The following is a 17391-nucleotide window of genomic DNA, read 5'->3' on the forward strand; positions in this document are numbered from 1 at the left end:
CAGTTGGATCTAGGGAAGGTAATCTGTGGAATCCGTTGTCACCTCTGCTTTCTTACACGCTGTGAAATTGTTATTCTCAATGTTGAGACAAGTTAGTAAATGGAGACTTAATAGGCAGGAAGTTGTGAAATGACTTAAAAGTCTACACTTTTCCAGAAATATTAGTGAAGGCTATCTTATTTTTTTAATCTTATTTATTTTTATTAAATCTGTTTCAAAAAGTAATTCTTCACTTTGTTATGGTGTTCTCTCATCTGTGGCTAGAGATGTATTAGAAGTTGCACTTTATGTTCTTAGTGTTAGTAGCTACTGTCAGTGAGTGACTGCTGTGTGTCAGTCACTATAGTACGTGCTTTACCTTTGCTGTACATGTCATAAAAGTAAATATTCCCATTTTCCAGAAGAAGGCACTGAAATTCACAGGACAGTTTTATCTGAGGCTCAGCTATTAAAAGATAGTGCCAGGATTAACCTAAATCAGATCTTGATTTTTCTTGTTGCTTTACTACTTCAAAATATTTTCGTGTCCTTCACCTTTACCTTCCTGTTATGCAGGAAAGAGTGCTGACAAAGAAATATTTAAAATATGTTGTTTTATTCTGAATCTCTTCTACTGTTAACTTTAGACAAATCCCTTAAATTCGATAAAAAATTTATTTCTATGAAAAATCTAGCTGAAAGGGGAATATTACCTGTTTAACTTACATTACTAATGTTTTCTGTTAAGTTTGAATGATTATGTTGACTTTACTAGTGCCTAATTTTTGCCATTCACTAAACCAGACAAAAGTGTATGCAGGCTTGACCTAGCCAGATGACTTGGTTGGTCAGAGCATTGTCCTGAAGCGCGGAGTTGCTGGTTTGATTCCCAGTCAGGGCACATTCAGGAACAGATCAATGTTCCTGTCTCTCTCTCTCTCTCCTCCTTCCTCTCTCACTGAAATCAATAAATTAAAATGTATGCAGGCTTGAGAAATAGGTTAAAATAATTTTTCCATCATTTCATAAATAGTAAATGGTAGAACCCAGACTTAATCAGTCTTTCCGACGCAGAAATCTTTGTTAGCAAAATGCTGTACTGCCCCCGTTCATGGAGTGCTTAAGGAAGTAAAACACATGAAATGTGCATTAAGTATGATGTAAGTGGATGACAAATAATATGGTGAAACTTTGTAATTGTATCTATATGCTATATGATAAAACATTTTTAAGCCAGAAAGTACAAGGTTTTTGTTCATTCATTCAACATCTGAAGAGAAGAAGAATGAACATTTGGCAAGTTTCTGCTCCACATCAGGCACTGTTCCAGGCATTTGACCATAGGATATCTAATTCTCCCAACAACCCTCCAAGAAAAGTAACATCATTCCAATTTTATAGGAAACTTGAGAGTAGAGATGCCAAGTAGCTTTCCCACAACTGACTGTATGTGACTGAGCTGACACCCAGACCCGAGTCTTTTCTGCCCCAGGCTGCGGCTGCTGAATCAGATAGCACATGAAGCCGGGCACCGGGAAAGTGACACCTAGATCATCTATAGTCCTTAAAATATTTTTCAGACTATTTTTGAGAACTAGCAGTTTTGTGCACAAAATAGGAAAATTTATAGATTTTAATTATCAAGGCAATATTTCATTTCATAGTAGTTAACTGATAATTCATTTACTTCATATTAAACTTAAATGCTTAATTAAATGTAATTAAACTTTAAACATGTAATTAAATTAATTTTGAAAATGGGTACTTTACCATGTGAGATTTATTTTAATTTATGAAAAGCGTGTGCTCATTTCACTAAAATGAACTTTACTGGTTCATTTATAAAACAATAAAGCTTAGCCTTATAGTTGTCTGTACTTTTCCTATAATTAAGACTAGACGATACAGCTGTATCCTACTATCATATATGAGGATATAACATATAATTTCATAATTTCTAAAGGGACTATAGAAACATGTAGAGTATTTTTACAATATGAAAAACTGAAGGCCATTTAAAATTTGCGTTAACTAATTTAAAATTATTGGTAGGTTTGCCTATACAAAATGTTCATACATACAGTTTAAACTTTCAGATTAAAGCCTCAGTATAAAAACCTCAGTATTACAATGTTACCCAGATGATTTTGTTTTTATACATAGTGTCATAATCATTTAATCAGAGTCAAAAAAACAATAATAGGAAAATGAATTTTGAGAATAATTCTGTAGTCTAAGATTTTTTAAAAGCTGACAAGTGTTTTGCCCTGGCCGGTTGGCTCAGCAGTAGAGCATCGGCCTAGCGTGCGGAGGACCCAGGTTCGATTCCCGGCCAGGGCACATAGGAGAAGCGCCCATTTGCTTCTCCATCCCTCCGCCGTGCTTTCCTCTCTGTCTCTCTCTTCCCCTCCCGCAGCCAAGGCTCCATTGGAGCAAAGATGGCCCGGGCGCTGGGGATGGCTCTGTGGCCTCTGCCTCAGGCGCTAGAGTGGCTCTGGTCGCAATATGGCGACGCCCAGGATGGGCAGAGCATCGCCCCTGGTGGGCGTGCCGGGTGGATCCAGGTCGGGCGCATGCGGGAGTCTGTCTGACTGTCTCTCCCTATTTCCAGCTTCAGAAAAATGAAAAAAAGGAAAAAAAAAAAAAAAAAAGCTGACAAGTGTTTTGAATTACCCTGTACTAACAGGTATGCCGAAATACACTTCTGTTTCCTTATAGGAAAGATTCCTCATTCTTCAGTATACAGGAGGTGTCTCACTTGCTTAACATACTTCTTAACCTACTGTTAGAGACTAAATGTTTGTGTGCCCCAAATTTAGAGGTTGAAGCCCTACTCCTCAGTGTAACCGTATATGGAGATGGGAACTTCGGGAGATAACTAAGGTTATAGAAGGTCATAAAGGTGGAGCCCAGGTCTAATAGGATTGGTGTCCTTACGAAAGATAGACATCCTGATCTGGGGTGGTACAACGGATAGAGCATCGACCTGGGACAATGAGGTTGCTGCTTCCAAATCCCAGGCTTGCCTGGTCAAGGCACATGTTGATGAATAACTAAAATGAAGTAACTACAATCTTGCTTCCTCTTTCTCTCTCTCTCTAAAATCAATATATAAAATCTTAAAAAACAAAACAACAACAGAAAAAGAAAAGAAAGATGGGGAGACCGTGAATGCCGCCTACTGTCTTCTTGCATGCACATCCAGGAAAGGTCCTGTGACCAGACAGTGAGAAGGTGGCCACCTGCAACCCAAGGGGAGAGCTCTCACCAGCCCCCAGCCCTGCTAGCTCCGTGATCTTGGGCTTCTAGTCTCCAGAACTGCAACGGAATCAATTCCTGTTATTTGAGTCACCCAGTTAATTTGTTATGAAAGGCCAAGCTGACTTACACACCTACTGTATTGGAATATGTTACTTTTTTGTATTATAGATATGTCAGGTCTTGAATATTGAGTTTGTATACAGCTGGTAGTACATAGAATAAATTTGTTTTGATATGTTTCTTTGAAATTCAAGAAATTTTGACATATTTATCCTAACAAAATTTAATAGTTTCTTACACCATCTAAAACTGTTGTATTGATTAAATTGAACTGAATCTGATACAACCAGTTATCTTTCCTGGAGAAAATCCATGGAAAAAGTCTAGGCATATAATACTTAAGATTTTAGAAGTCATTTCATTTTTCTTCTGCCAAGTCTCCTTATCTGCCCTCCCAAGCACTGGAAATCCTTGAGGAAAGGGTTATGCTTTTCTTACCTGTTTATTCCCTGAATCTGGGACACTGGTATTGAGTTGATACCAGTGGACCACTAGTGGACCAGTGAACTAGTAGGGTAATAACTCAGCTTAACTATAACCTTGCTCTAGATTTAGTGGGATGAAACCAACACTAGAAACATAACCATGTAAGAGTGTATTTTATTTCAACTATATGGGTCTCTTAAATTAGGAAGCAGAAAACCACACTCTATTTAGAAGTTACTAGTAGAAAATTCACTCCTGAAAAAGGAATTTTGGGAGAAAATTTCTAGCTAACACTAAAAGTTCAAAACAAACGTCTTGAACCTATAGAATTATACTATGCATATAAACTACTGTATTAAAAGGATATGGTGAGTGATATATTAATACTAAAACCTGAGCTGGGAGAAAGGCAAGGTGTAAATGTGAGGAGAGATTTACCTATCTGCTTGTCTGCTGGTGGAATAACTAAAGTAAAAGGTAATAGCTGAAAATGTATAGAGATGACTATGTGATCAGATACCTCCGCACTGTCTGGTCTCTGATGCTCAAGTTGCACCTGCCTATAAATGGCTTACACAGCCTTCTGCTGACCCAGCCACTTGTTGGGCTGTAATGAAAACCTGTACATGAACTTGGCTGGACTTCCCTTCTCATGGATGAATGTTCCATCAAAAGTGTGGTTGTAAACCAGGCGAGGCCACCAGGAGTAACCCTCCATCTTGGTCCAAACCAAATCACCCACTAAAGTCACAACTGGAGGGCACCGCAGGGGCTGCCTACCTCCACTGCCCTCCACGGAGGTTCCATGCCTCGGGCAGCGATGGTAGACCTCCCTGTGGACCCCGCCTCACTCCAGGTCCCATCCCCTCCAGGGGAAAGGGTGGCCCTGTGGCAGCAATGCTGCCTTCACCAAGGGCCTGACCTGGCCTTGTTATCCTTAACCTCATTTTGACCAATGAAGAGAAATTACTTGCTTACATGTTTGCTTTTGTCTTTTAAGAATCTTCAGAATTTAGTTGATCATTCTAGCATCCTGGCATGCTGTCTTTATTTGTATGCATGGTTTTTGTTTAATTTCCTATCTTGTTCTCACACTCCTAATCCCAGTCATCTTCCCTATATGCATGCTCTCATATGTATCACTTCTAATTTTCACTCTTCCTTCAATTAAGTATAATGCCATTTACTAACGTTTGTAAACATACATATATATCCAGCAAGATTTATTAAACACCTTCTCTGAGGTGAACACCTTCCATTAACCTGAATATCTTTTATGAGCCTCATATTATGCTAAGCTCAGGGTTTCTTGTAGTGAACAAAGCAGCTCTTCTCCTTGACTGTGCATAGCTTGCAGTCTAGCAGCTAAGCACACAAAATCATTTTAAAACCAAGTAAACAAACAAGTGTATATGGCATTATGAATTATGATAAGTAATATCAAGAAAAAAGACATTCTATGTCAGATGAGGGGGATGACTTTGAGTTGTGTTCAGACATGGACTCTAAAACGTTTCATCTTGAGACCCAAGAGCATCGGCCTGGCGTGCGGGGGACCCGGGTTCAATTCCCGGCCAGGGCACATAGGAGAAGCGCCCATTTGCTTCTCCACTCCCACCCCCTCCTTCCTCTCTGTCTCTCTCTTCCCCTCCTGCAGCCAAGGTTCCATTGGAGCAAAGATGGCCCGGGTGCTGGAGATGGCTCCTTGCCCTCTGCCCCAGGCGCTAGAGTGGCTCTGGTTGCGGCAGAGCGACGCCCCCTGGTGGGCAGAGCTTTGCCCCTGGTGGGCGTGCCGGGTGGATCCCGGTCGGGCGCATGTGGGAGTCTGTCTGTCTCTCCCCGTTTCCAGCTTCAGAAAAAGTACAAAAAAAAAAAAAAAAAAAAAGAAGTAGTCTTGGCAGAGGGAACAGTGTATGAATGTGTGAAGAAAGGAATGAACTTAGTGTGTTTGAGATCCTGAAAGGCTGTGTTCATGAAACAGGGATAGAAAGAGCCATATGGAAGATGAGTTTACAGAGATGGCAGGGTTCATATTGTTCTTTCAAGAAATTTGTTTTAAGGAGGAAGAGAAAAAGCAGAAGAGCTTTGGGGTAAGAGAAATTTTGTTTTTTGGGTTTTTTTATTTCTGTTTAAATGTGAATAGGAAAAATTCAGTAGAGAGGAAATGGATGGAGATGTAAGAATAAGTACCTGTAGCCATTGGGCAAGTTACTAAACAAGTTGAAAAAATTCCTAAGCCACTCTACCTCCATTATGAATCTATAAAAGGGGTCTAAAAGTAATGCTCTTTTTTTTTTTTTTTTTTTCATTTTTTCTGAAGCTGGAAATGGGGAGAGACAGTCAGACAGACTCCCGCATGCGCCCGACCGGGATCCACCCGGCACGCCCACCAGGGGCGACGCTCTGCCCACCAGGGGGCGATGCTCTGCCCATCCTGGGCGTCGCCATGTTGCGACCAGAGCCACTCTAGCGCCTGGGGCAGAGGCCACAGAGCCATGCCCAGCGCCCGGGCCATCTTTGCTCCAATGGAGCCTTGGCTGCGGGAGGGGAAGAGAGAGACAGAGAGGAAAGCGCGGCGGAGGGGTGGAGAAGCAAATGGGCGCTTCTCCTGTGTGCCCTGGCCGGGAATCAAACCCGGGTCCTCTGCACGCTAGGCCGACGCTCTACCGCTGAGCCAACCGGCCAGGGCCATGCTCTTTGAACCTTGCTTGATCCATAGGAAATACTAAATAAACGTTAGGGAGTTGTCAACGTGTCTTCTGGAAAAACAGGAAGTGCCCCAGAGCAGGTATGGAAGGATTGGCCTTTAAGTTGTCATAACATTTCCCCACTGAAAGAGAAGGGAAAGGGAAAAAAGGATTAAAGAACAATGGATGCAAATAAATTGGTTTCTATGGTTGGAAGCAGAGTCTTGAGCAGGAGTCCCCAAACTACAGCCCGCTGAGGCCATTTATCCGGCCCCCGCTGCACTTCCGGAAGGGGCACCTCTTTCATTGGTGGTCAGTGATAGTACTGTATGGTGGTCCTGGAGTACTGTATGTGGCGGCGTTGCTCATGTACAGTACTACTTCCCGTGACGCGGGATGCATGCGTCACGCTCCGGAAGCGCATCATATCACTTGTTACGGCTAGCAGTGACAAATATGGAACCGGACATTGACTATCTCATTAGCCAAAAGCAAGCCCATAGTTCCCATTGAAATACTGGTCAGTTTGTTGATTTAAATTTACTTGTTCTTGATTTTAAATATTGTATTTGTTCCCGTTTTGTTTTTTTACTTTAAAATAAGTTATGTGCAGTGTGCATAAGGATTTGTTCATAGTTTTTTTATAGTCCGGCCCTCCAGCGGTCTGAGGGACAGTGAACTGGCCCCCTGTGTAAAAAGTTTGGGGACCCCTGGTCTTGAGTGTTGTTTAAGATCTGGACTAAAGTCTCTTCTCTGCTCAGTGAGTAATAGGCAGGATTGTTCACTGAAAAAGTTAACTACCTCTTAGGAGTTAGGCCTAATGGGGAAGGTTTAAAATGATTGTTTCACAGACTGGAAGATTACACCACCTGAAGAAGTATCAACTACTTACGGTGGCACCAGTCTTTCAAGTTGTATGACTTACATCTGTGCTAAGATTCCTGGGTGCAAGCAGGACTTAAGTTTTCCAGGTTGTTGGGCAGATAAAATGTATTATGCTCACTTTGTTAAAGATTACACCACCCACATGGAGGCCGTCACCCAGGTGATATTAATATGTGTTGAGAATCCTTGTAGCCTGGGGCTTGGTTTTGGGATTAAGCCTTTCCCACCCTTTTTGATGTAGGGTGGTACAATCCAATCATGCCTCAGAGAAGTGACTTTGTATTAGAGACTTCCCTATTTTGTATATTGGATTAAAGGTTGTGAGCTACACTATAAAAATGGGGGCAGAACGGGACCTTGCCGCTTGGTTCCTGACATTAGAGGAGAGAGCAGAGCAGAGAGCAGAAGGAGGCCACGTGGAGGAGGCTAGGAGAAGCAGCCAAGATGGCAGAGTGTTGAGTGAGAGGCCAGTTTGTGTAGAGTTTGTATCTGGGATAAGGAAGGAGATGGGGAACTGAAGAGAATAAGGCTGGTGAGCTAGAAACCTTTGATTCTAGGAAACTCGGATAAATCAGTAGCTTTGTGAGCACTGAATGTGATTGGGTTTTGGAGCCCAGTGTGTATTTTTTACTTGCCCGCCGGGTGCAAGCTAGGATTAAAGATGAAGGCCCATCAGTTCTTGGCTCCGTTGTTTCTTTACCGACTGTCCGAATCCAATGCGAACCTGCATGGGCCGGGCTGCTCTGATGGTGGCCCTGGCCATGGCTCCTGGCTTTACACAGGTGAAATCAGTGGAGGGACAAAGGCAACAGAATGTAACATATTAAAAGTGATCAAATCAATGGGCTGCAAACTCCAGCCTGAAGAAAATAAGTTGAATACAACTGCTATTAATAGATGAGGATGGTAGTGGACTAGTAGTGGACTTAATAATATCAGAAATGGGAGTAATTGACCGAAGCAGGTTACCAAGGCAAAGACATGAAGACTGAGAATAAGGTTTGAATTAGTACTTGTAAAGCCAGAAGCCACGGCCAAGGCCACCAACAAAACAGCCCAGCCCTTGCAGGTTCGCATTGGATTCGGACAGTCGGTAAAGAAACAACGGAGCCACAAACTGGTGGGCCATAGTCTTTAATTCTAGCTTGCACCGGCGGGCAAGTAAAAATACACACTGGGCTCCAAAACCCACTCACATTCAGTGCTCACAAAGCCACTGACTTATCCGAGTTTCCTAGAATCAAAGGTTTCTAGCTCACCAGCCTTATTCTCCTCAGTTCCCCATCTCCTTCCTTATCCCAGATACAAACTCTGTACAAACTGGCATCTCACTCAGCACTCCGCCATCTTGTCTGCTTCTCCTGGCCTCCTCCACGTGGCCTTTCTCTGCTCTCCTCTGCTCTCTCTTCTAATGATAATCTCAGGAACCAAGAGCGCAAACTCCCGCTCTGTCCCCATTTTATAGTGTAGAAATCCAAACCCTTAATCCAATATACAAAATAGGGAATCTCTAATACAAAGTCACTTCTCTGAGGCATGACTGGATTATACCACCCCACATCAAAACGGGTGGGAGAGGCTTAATCCCAAAACCAAGCCCCAGGCTACAAACACATTAATAGCACCTGGGCAACGGCCTCCACTTGGGCAGCTCCACTTTAACAATGTGAGCATAATACATTTTATCTGCCCAACAGTACTGTAAACCAGGTACAGTATCTTTAGTCGGTAGAGGCAAATGTCTTCATAGACAGCAGTTTAGAGGGGGAATGATTGGGGTTGGCTAGATTTAAAAAAAAAAAGCATGGATTCTTTTGTTTGCTTTGTTTTACCAGAAAGTGGAAGAAGATGAATGGTTTGAAAGTCACATTGGAGAACAAGGATAACAACCAAATACCAAGGAAGGGAGTCTAAGCTGCAGCTTTCTTTAGTTTAGCTCAAGGGCCTACCACCTTCCAGGGAAATCCAATTATCCTGTAAAGCAGTGGTCCCCAACCCCCAGGCTTTGTACCGGTACCAGTCTGTGGGCCATTTGGTACTGGTCCGCAGAGAAAGAATAAATAACTTACATTATTCCCGTTTTATTTATATTTAAATCTGAACGGTGTTTTATTTTTAAGAAATGACCAGATTCCCTCTGTTACATTCGTCTAAGACTCACTCTTGATGCTTGTCTCGGTCACGTAATACATTTATCTGTCCCACCCTAAAGGCTGGTCCGTGAAAATATTTTCTGACACTAAACCGGTCCGGGGCCCATAAAAGGTTGGGGACCACTGCTGTAAAGGGTGAGGGCACTGGTGGTCTATGTTAAAGTCTGAGGCGACAGAGGCTGCAAAAACCACTACCGAGCTGTGGGACGGAGGCCCCGCCCCAGCTACTCCCTGGGCTTGGCCTCCGAGGCAGGTGTAGTGGGGAGAAAACGCAGATTAGAGTAAGAGGATACATAGTGCCTTCCTGTTTACATAAAATATTTTATAGCCTATTCCAAATTCTTTCCTGACACTCATTTAGATGTTCATTTCAGTTCCAAAAACTTAATGATATGTGGTTAGGTAAGCCCATAAAAGCCGGCAGGCTAAATCCCCAGATTTGACGAGGAGACTCACAGTACACTTAGTATTGGAAAGGCTGGAGAGAATGCCGAAATTAAACAAATATGTCCATAGTTATAATAATCCTGTTTACATGTGTTTATTAATAAAAAGAATTCTTGTTTTCAAAGTAAAAAATATTTTTATCAGTGTGCTTCTTAACATTCCAAAATAGTTTTGTTCACTAAGAGCAGAAAGGACTTGTCAGAGAGCTGTCTGAGATGTTTGGCACTGTTAACAGTGTTCACCTCAGGTGGTGGATTAGGAATGTCTTTTTCTGATCTTCGTATGTTTTATGTTTTTTGAGTTTTTATGATGAACAAACGTTTTTATAATGGGAAGATATTTCAAATAGGTGGGAAAGCCTAATTATTTGGGAATAACAATGAATTCCTTACTTCATATCTCATTTCAGACTACATTTCTGAAGAGTTAAAGATTTGAGTGTAATAAATGAAATTGTAAATGTACTAGAAGAAAATGGAAGAGAATCTTAAACTCTTGGAGTGGTGGGGGAATCTCAATGAATATATATGGGGTAGGCAAATGTAGGTTTATAACTGTAAATATGTGAAACACAGTTTATTCTTGTATTATGATTTATTAATTATTGTATTTTTTTTCCATATGAACAACTATAAACCTGCTTTCATGACACCCTGTCTAGTGATCAAAGCTAGTTACTATTCTCCATTTGATATATTCAAGACTCTTTGGAGAAACATTTGATTCACAGGAAAGGAAAAGATACACCTATAACATTATTGTATGTTTAGATGTGCTTAAAGAATGATGAGGGCACACTGAAAGTATACAGAAGCCAGCTCAAAATAGAAGACAATTTTTTTTTATTATTCTGAAGTGAGAAGTGGGGAGGCAGACAGACTCCTGCATGCGTCCAACTGGGAACAACTCAGCAAGCCCACCAGGGGGCGATGCTCTGCTCATCTGGGGCATTGCTCCATTGCAACCAGAGCCATTCTAGAGCTGGAGGCCGAGGCCATGGAGCCATCCTCAGTGCCCAGGCCAACTTTGCTCCAGTTAAGCCTGGGCTGCAGGAGGGGAAGAGAAAGATAGAAAGAAGAGGGGGAAGGGTAGAGAAGCAGATGGGTGCTTCTCCTGTGTGCCCTGGCCAGGAATTGAACCCGGGACTTCCATGTGCCGGGCTGACATTCTACCACTGAGCCAACTGGCCAGGGCCAAAGTAGAAGACAATTTAAGCATCAAAATAAATAATGATAGTAATGGATTATAACCCATTCAATAAAACAGCAAGCCACAAGTATGTACTGGTACAAATCAATGAATGAATAAGTCATTGAGGAACAAGATATTACATAGCCTCAAAGTACCTCTCCACAAAATATTTATTGACTACAAAGGGGAAAGAATAATTTGATAGGGCAAAAGCCTGTCAGGCGTGACCTTAATCAAGTTAACGTCACCAGTAAACAGGCAAATTGAAATCATATATCACCTGACAACGTGCAATGAGAACTCAGCAGCACTTCTGTGATATTTTCTTCCAAATATACATAATTTAAATCTAATCATGGAAACACATGAGACAAGCCCAAATTGGGAACATTCAACCAAATACTTAACCTGTAGTCCTCAAAAGCTTTAAAATGATAAAAGTCGGTGGAGATAAAAGATGGAAGGAGACTGAAGAGAAAGACTTGACACTGAGCACCTGAGTACGACATGTTATTCTGAACTGATTCCATTCGCTAGGATGGATAATATGGAGACAAGAGCAAAACTTAAAAGGGTCTGAGGATTATCAGTATCAATTATATCAGTATCTTAAGTCAGCTGGTTGTATTATTCTTATGTTGGAGAATGTACTTGTAGGAATTACTCCCGAATTATTAAAAAGTGATGGGTCACCATGGCAACTTATTAGTAGAACAGGGAAAAAAGTTTTTTGTTCTATATTAACAACTTCTTCATAAGTTTGAGATTGTTTGAAATTTTTTTAAATACAGATATATGCATATATGTATATACATATACATTAATATCTTCAGTGTATTTAGACCATCTTTAAGTTGGTAAGAACACGTTGAGTACCCTAATACAAAATCAGCAAAAGAGCAATGGGATGTTCTCAAAAGAAGGTACAAAAATAGCTAATAAGACTATGTAAACAAAAACCAAAAAGATACCATTGTTCAACTATCAAATATTTAAAATGATAATGCCCTAAGTTAAAGATGGTATGGAGAAACATGTCACTCATGTTAATTGTAAGAATATACATTGTTGCCCTGACCGGTTGGCTCAGTGGTAGAGCGTCGGCCTGGCATGCGGAAGTCCCTGGTTCGATTCCCGGCCAGGGCACACAGGAGAAGCTTCCATCTGCTTCTCCATCCTTCCCCCCTCTCCTTCCTCTCTGTCTCTCTCTTCCCCTCCCGCAGCCGAGGCTCCACTGGAGCAAAGATGGCCCAGGCGCTGGGGATGGCTCCTTGGCCTCTGCCCCAGGCGCTAGAGTGGCTCTGGTCGCGGCAGAGCGACGCTCCGGAGGGGCAGAGCATCGCCCCCTGGTGGGCAGAGCGTCCCCCCTGGTGGGCGTGCCGGGTGGATCCAGGTCGGGCGCATGCGGGAGTCTGTCTCTCCCCGTTTCTAGCTTCAGAAAAATACAAAAAAAGAAAAGAAAAAAAAGAATATACATTGTTAAAACAATTCTAGGAAAGAGAATCAAAAGTTAAAGTGTACATTATCATTGTTCCCATTGTACCATTTCTTAGAATTTATCATAAAGAAATAACAAGTTAACAAAGAATGATCATGATACCTCTGTGTATCATACTGAAAATCTGAGAATAACCTAACAGTTGTCAATATAGATTGGTTAAATAATGTTACATCTAAAATTGGAAAGCTTGCTTACAAACTGAGAAGATAAAAAAAATTCTAAAACAAAACATGACATATATATATTACTATAACAGCATAACATAACATATATTAAATATCTACTTGATTTCTTTTCTAGATATACCACAGCTGACTCACTTTCTTTCAGCAGATTTTTATATCTTTCTTAATGAGATTTAATGACTAAAATTACTTTTTACAAGAAAACCAATGCCATTTGTTGATTTCTCTAATACAAAATGTCCATTGGACCTCTTGCTGATATTGATAGCAAAATTTTTTTATATCAGCTTTTAAAAGAATGTTAAACCTTGTCATCAACATATAGATTTACATTTGTGTCATTGAGTTTCTTTTTCCATGTTAGGATATTAATATAAAGAAATTAATTTCCTTCAGATAACATGATAATATAAACACACATGAATAATGTACATGGAACAATATTTTTTAACTAAAGAAAATTGTAGATGCTTGATATTTAAAGGTAAAAATTAAATGTCTAATAATTATATTTTCATCTTTGTACTATTATAGTTTTAAAGATATTGTGGAATCTCAAGCTAGATCATTTTACTATAAAATTTGTTGAAATTATGAAAATCATATCAAGTAGTATACATGATTTGAAATGTACCTTTGGAACATATCATAAATACTTTGATAACCTAACATTTGAGAAAGATTTGGAAACATAAGAAAGACAGGGTCATATTTGTAACTGGGTTTTCTTCTTGGTAACTCGTTTTATAAATTACTAGACTGTTAGGGAAAAAAATTACATTTTCAAAGTTAAAGGGAGTTTAATAAAATAAGTACTTAAATGAAAATAGAAAATATGAAAATATTTATTTTCAGCCAAAAATATATTATAAGTATTGCTGACAAACAAATGTATCTTATGGAGATTAATAACACTTAGTATTTTATTATCAGCACCATATGAAGTGGTTCAGTTTTAAATGCTATAATTTTATGTATACAAAAATGAATATTCTCAATACACCTAAATGTGTTTATTTTTCCATATTTAATCTTGTTACCAGTATTTATGTTCCTAAAAATCTAGTTAGTTTGGAGAAATTTATTTTGTTATTCATAAAGTTCTAAACATGATTGATTAAGATTACTTACATCATTGTTAAATAAGGAAAGAAATTAAGATGTATTAGCTTTATGTTCATTTTTGTTCTCGTATCAAAAGAAACCCCTTTACCTTTGAAGAGAATCTTAGGTCTACCACAGTTATCTTAACAGACAGTAAGAATGTAAAATAAATAACATCATGTTGGTCGGAAAATGGTGGCAACTGATAAAACTAAGAAGTTTTCAGATAAATTATGTGTATTCAGATAACAAATTTACTACTAAGACAGATTTTATTATTGAACAATTTTGGGCAGAAGGGAAATGCTTTAAAAACTTTTCACATGTGAAATAACAATTTTCTTAGATAGGTTCATTATTGGTGGATTAGGATGCACTGAATATATTCTTGATCCACCCTCCTTTAACCCATAGTGACATTCGTCAAATGGTTGGCTGCAATTCATTTCATAATCTGGGACTTTGGAGCAGATTTTACCCCCTGTGCAAAGCTAATTGACCCAGATAGGAATCAAATCTGTTGTGTTCAAACAGCAACACTGTGTTCAGAAAGTTGAGCTAGCCAGGACAAATATATGTTATGATTTGAAATAATCACATCATTGCCCTTATGGAATATCACTATTTATAGTCACATTTCTTCACTCACAGAAGTAGAAAAATGTATTCATGTAATTAGTAGTATTTTCACTGAAAATGGAGAAATGATTATATGAGAAATAACTATACCTCCAGACCCTTCAGTTGGAGCCATATTTGTTTTGCACAGAAGAGGATTCTTTCATCTGGGTTTTCTTTTTGGTTTTTATTAGGTAGATACTTTGAGGCTAGGTGTGACTCTTCAATAAAATGCTTACAGAGATGCACATATATTTTTACTGAACCACCAGCCATTGATTTTGCACACTAAGGAGTCTGCTACACTTACTAATTTCTATGTTCCGTAATGTTGTATGTATGCTTCAAATTATATTTCATTCTTTCATTCGCGCATTTATTCTGCCTATGTGTTCACTCTATTTAGGGTCACAGTAAAGCAGATATTTTTGTATTTTTAAGGTCACCCACAGCTTCTATAACATTAGGCACTGTAATGTGTATGAACCAGCTGTGTTCAACAGCTTCATCATCCTGACATTTAATGTTCAGCCATAGCACACAGGTTGTCCATTCTGAAGAATCTTAAATTCAGTTCATGTTAAACTAGATTTTCTTCATGCTTACTGAATTTTCTTTGAGATGTTTTATAGCATTTGTAAAGTATTTTAAAATAGTAACATTAATGCTGATATTCATGTGGGAAATAATGTCATTTAGTTCACTTAAATTTATACATTCATTTTATTGTCCCTTTTTACAAATGAAGTGGGAGTTTATACACACTTGTCTTCATTTGTCTTAATGCAAGCTATTGAATTAACATTATTTTAGCACTTTGTTCTAAGAAAATTAAAACTTTGATGGAAGATGAGCTCAGGTGACCAGTACATTGATTCAGGTATACTTGGCATAGCAGTTCATTAACTCTGTGTTAATTATCTATGATTACTCCTGAAAAACTAGAGTGGCTTCATCTTTTAGGCTGCTTCATTAAATCATTAATTTTCCTGGAGGTAACTAAGCCTGACATAATTAAGTCATCTTAGTCTCCACAGATTTTTATCTTCCCATGGTGGCAAGAACACTGAGCTAGTTAATATAAGGCATTATATCTTGTTCCCTGATTGTACTGACTTTTTAAAATATAATTATTAATACCATTTTGGCTCCTTTTTTATTATATTTAAATAATCTCATAACTGTATACCTTTTAATTATTTACTTGCTGTTTTAGTTTACATTTGTATGTCCTGTGTAATAAGCCCATTTATGTATTTGAACCATTTCTTACCAACAGTTCTTTGACCCCTGGCTACATGAAGCTGCTGCAGTTTATCCAGAAAATCATTTATGAGGAAGGATTTGATGGATGCAATCCCCAGGTACTGAGTACCTTCAAAGCCTTTTATAGTCCTGTATGTAATGTTGTTTTCAAGCTCTCTAGGGGTACACCCAGAAGGTCTGAGGATAATCAACAATGAGCAAGCTGTTTCCAGGCACAGAAGATGTAAAGAAGTGGAGCACAGGCAGCTTTAGTTTAACAGTGAATGTAGAGGTAGATTTTAGCTGTGTTCTCAGTGAATGCACATATGATGAACACATACATTGTCAACATGAACTATTTTAGAATATGTATTTATGACACCTGGAATTAATAAGTAGCCACATTTTGAAAATTACTCTTAACTCTCCAACTCTTGTACTTTCCTATCTAAATTTTTATATTTCTATCATTCAGGCCTTAATTTTGAATTGCCTTACAAGTAAGAATTATTTTAAGATTTTATTTTTTAATACAGTATGCTTTGAGTAGTCTCAAAAAATGCATTTTTATTTGCTATATTAAAATCTTTTATAACTTAACTATTTTCTGTAACTTTTAAAAAATTTCTCCAAATTACCACCATTAAAGATGTTCCAGTTAGTTTAACTTAAACAAAATTAGGGAAATTTTATTTCTAGATACCATGCCTTCCAGAATTCTTCCTCGGTAATTTTAATTGCTATGGCTGCTAAAGATTTGTGTTTCATTTCTATTATTTTAGCAGAATTATTTCCCAAGCACCATTATTTTTATTGAAGAAGATAAAGAAGCCAAAAGTCTTAATTTTGGTGTTATCAACTACATTTTTTTGCGCTCAATTCATAGATTTAAAAATATTATTATAAACTTTACTGCTATATTTAACAATTTGTCCATGGCAAAGTAAATAATTTTTAATTTTGTCTTGATCATCAGTTTAATAGCAGGTGGAAAATACTTATGATTGTGTGTGTAGTAAAACATTCATTTACAGATGGCTTTTCATGAACATTACACTTTATGGTGGCCCCTGGTATTTAGTATAGTTTTGTTTTGTTCATTGTTGTTCCATTTATGGTCCTAGCTAAGATTTATGGGCACCATGTCTTCTCTTTGGTGGCAGTGCCCATCTGGAGAGGTAAATTGGTCCCTGACAGACACCTCTCCCCAGTCGCTGTGGTAACTATGGAAACAGGCATGTCATAACAGTTCCTACGGTACAGTGTGCAGAGCTGCTGCTCTTGCAGGATGATGGCACATCTTGTAGGAGCAAGAAATTTTTTGAAAAAAACCAAAAACAATAGGGAAAAAGATACCTACATACATGTAAATATACACTTATATGCCCTCACATATATATGTATACACACACATCTATTCAGGCAACCCTTAATAAGGCAGCTGTTATTGGACTGGAATGAAAGATTTGTTTTCTTTTTCCTTTTTAGTTTTTTCATTGATTTGAGTGGGGGGGAGGGAAAGAGAGCGAGAGAGAAGCACCAAGTGTTGTTCCACTTAGTTGTTCCATTTAGTTGTGCGCTCACTGGTTGCTTCTCCTACATGTCCTGACTGGGATCGAACCTGAGACCACAGTGTGCTAGAATACGGC

The 17391-nt window shown here is 38.9% G+C and overlaps 1 protein-coding gene across 5 annotated transcripts in view; it reads left to right on the forward strand.

The window, feature by feature from the left end:
• The window catches only part of ELP4 (elongator acetyltransferase complex subunit 4), a 209544-nt gene that overhangs the window by 47098 nt on the left and 145055 nt on the right, over positions 1–17391 (forward strand). For all 5 annotated transcript variants that reach the window (XM_066251180.1, XM_066251181.1, XM_066251182.1 and 2 more), the window contains exon 6: positions 15777–15861. In XM_066251180.1, the coding sequence (XP_066107277.1) occupies positions 15777–15861 (85 nt within the window). The remainder of the gene's footprint in view (positions 1–15776; positions 15862–17391) is intronic.

Source organism: Saccopteryx bilineata, chromosome 1, assembly GCF_036850765.1.
Source record: "Saccopteryx bilineata isolate mSacBil1 chromosome 1, mSacBil1_pri_phased_curated, whole genome shotgun sequence".
Lineage (NCBI taxonomy): Eukaryota > Metazoa > Chordata > Mammalia > Chiroptera > Emballonuridae > Saccopteryx > Saccopteryx bilineata.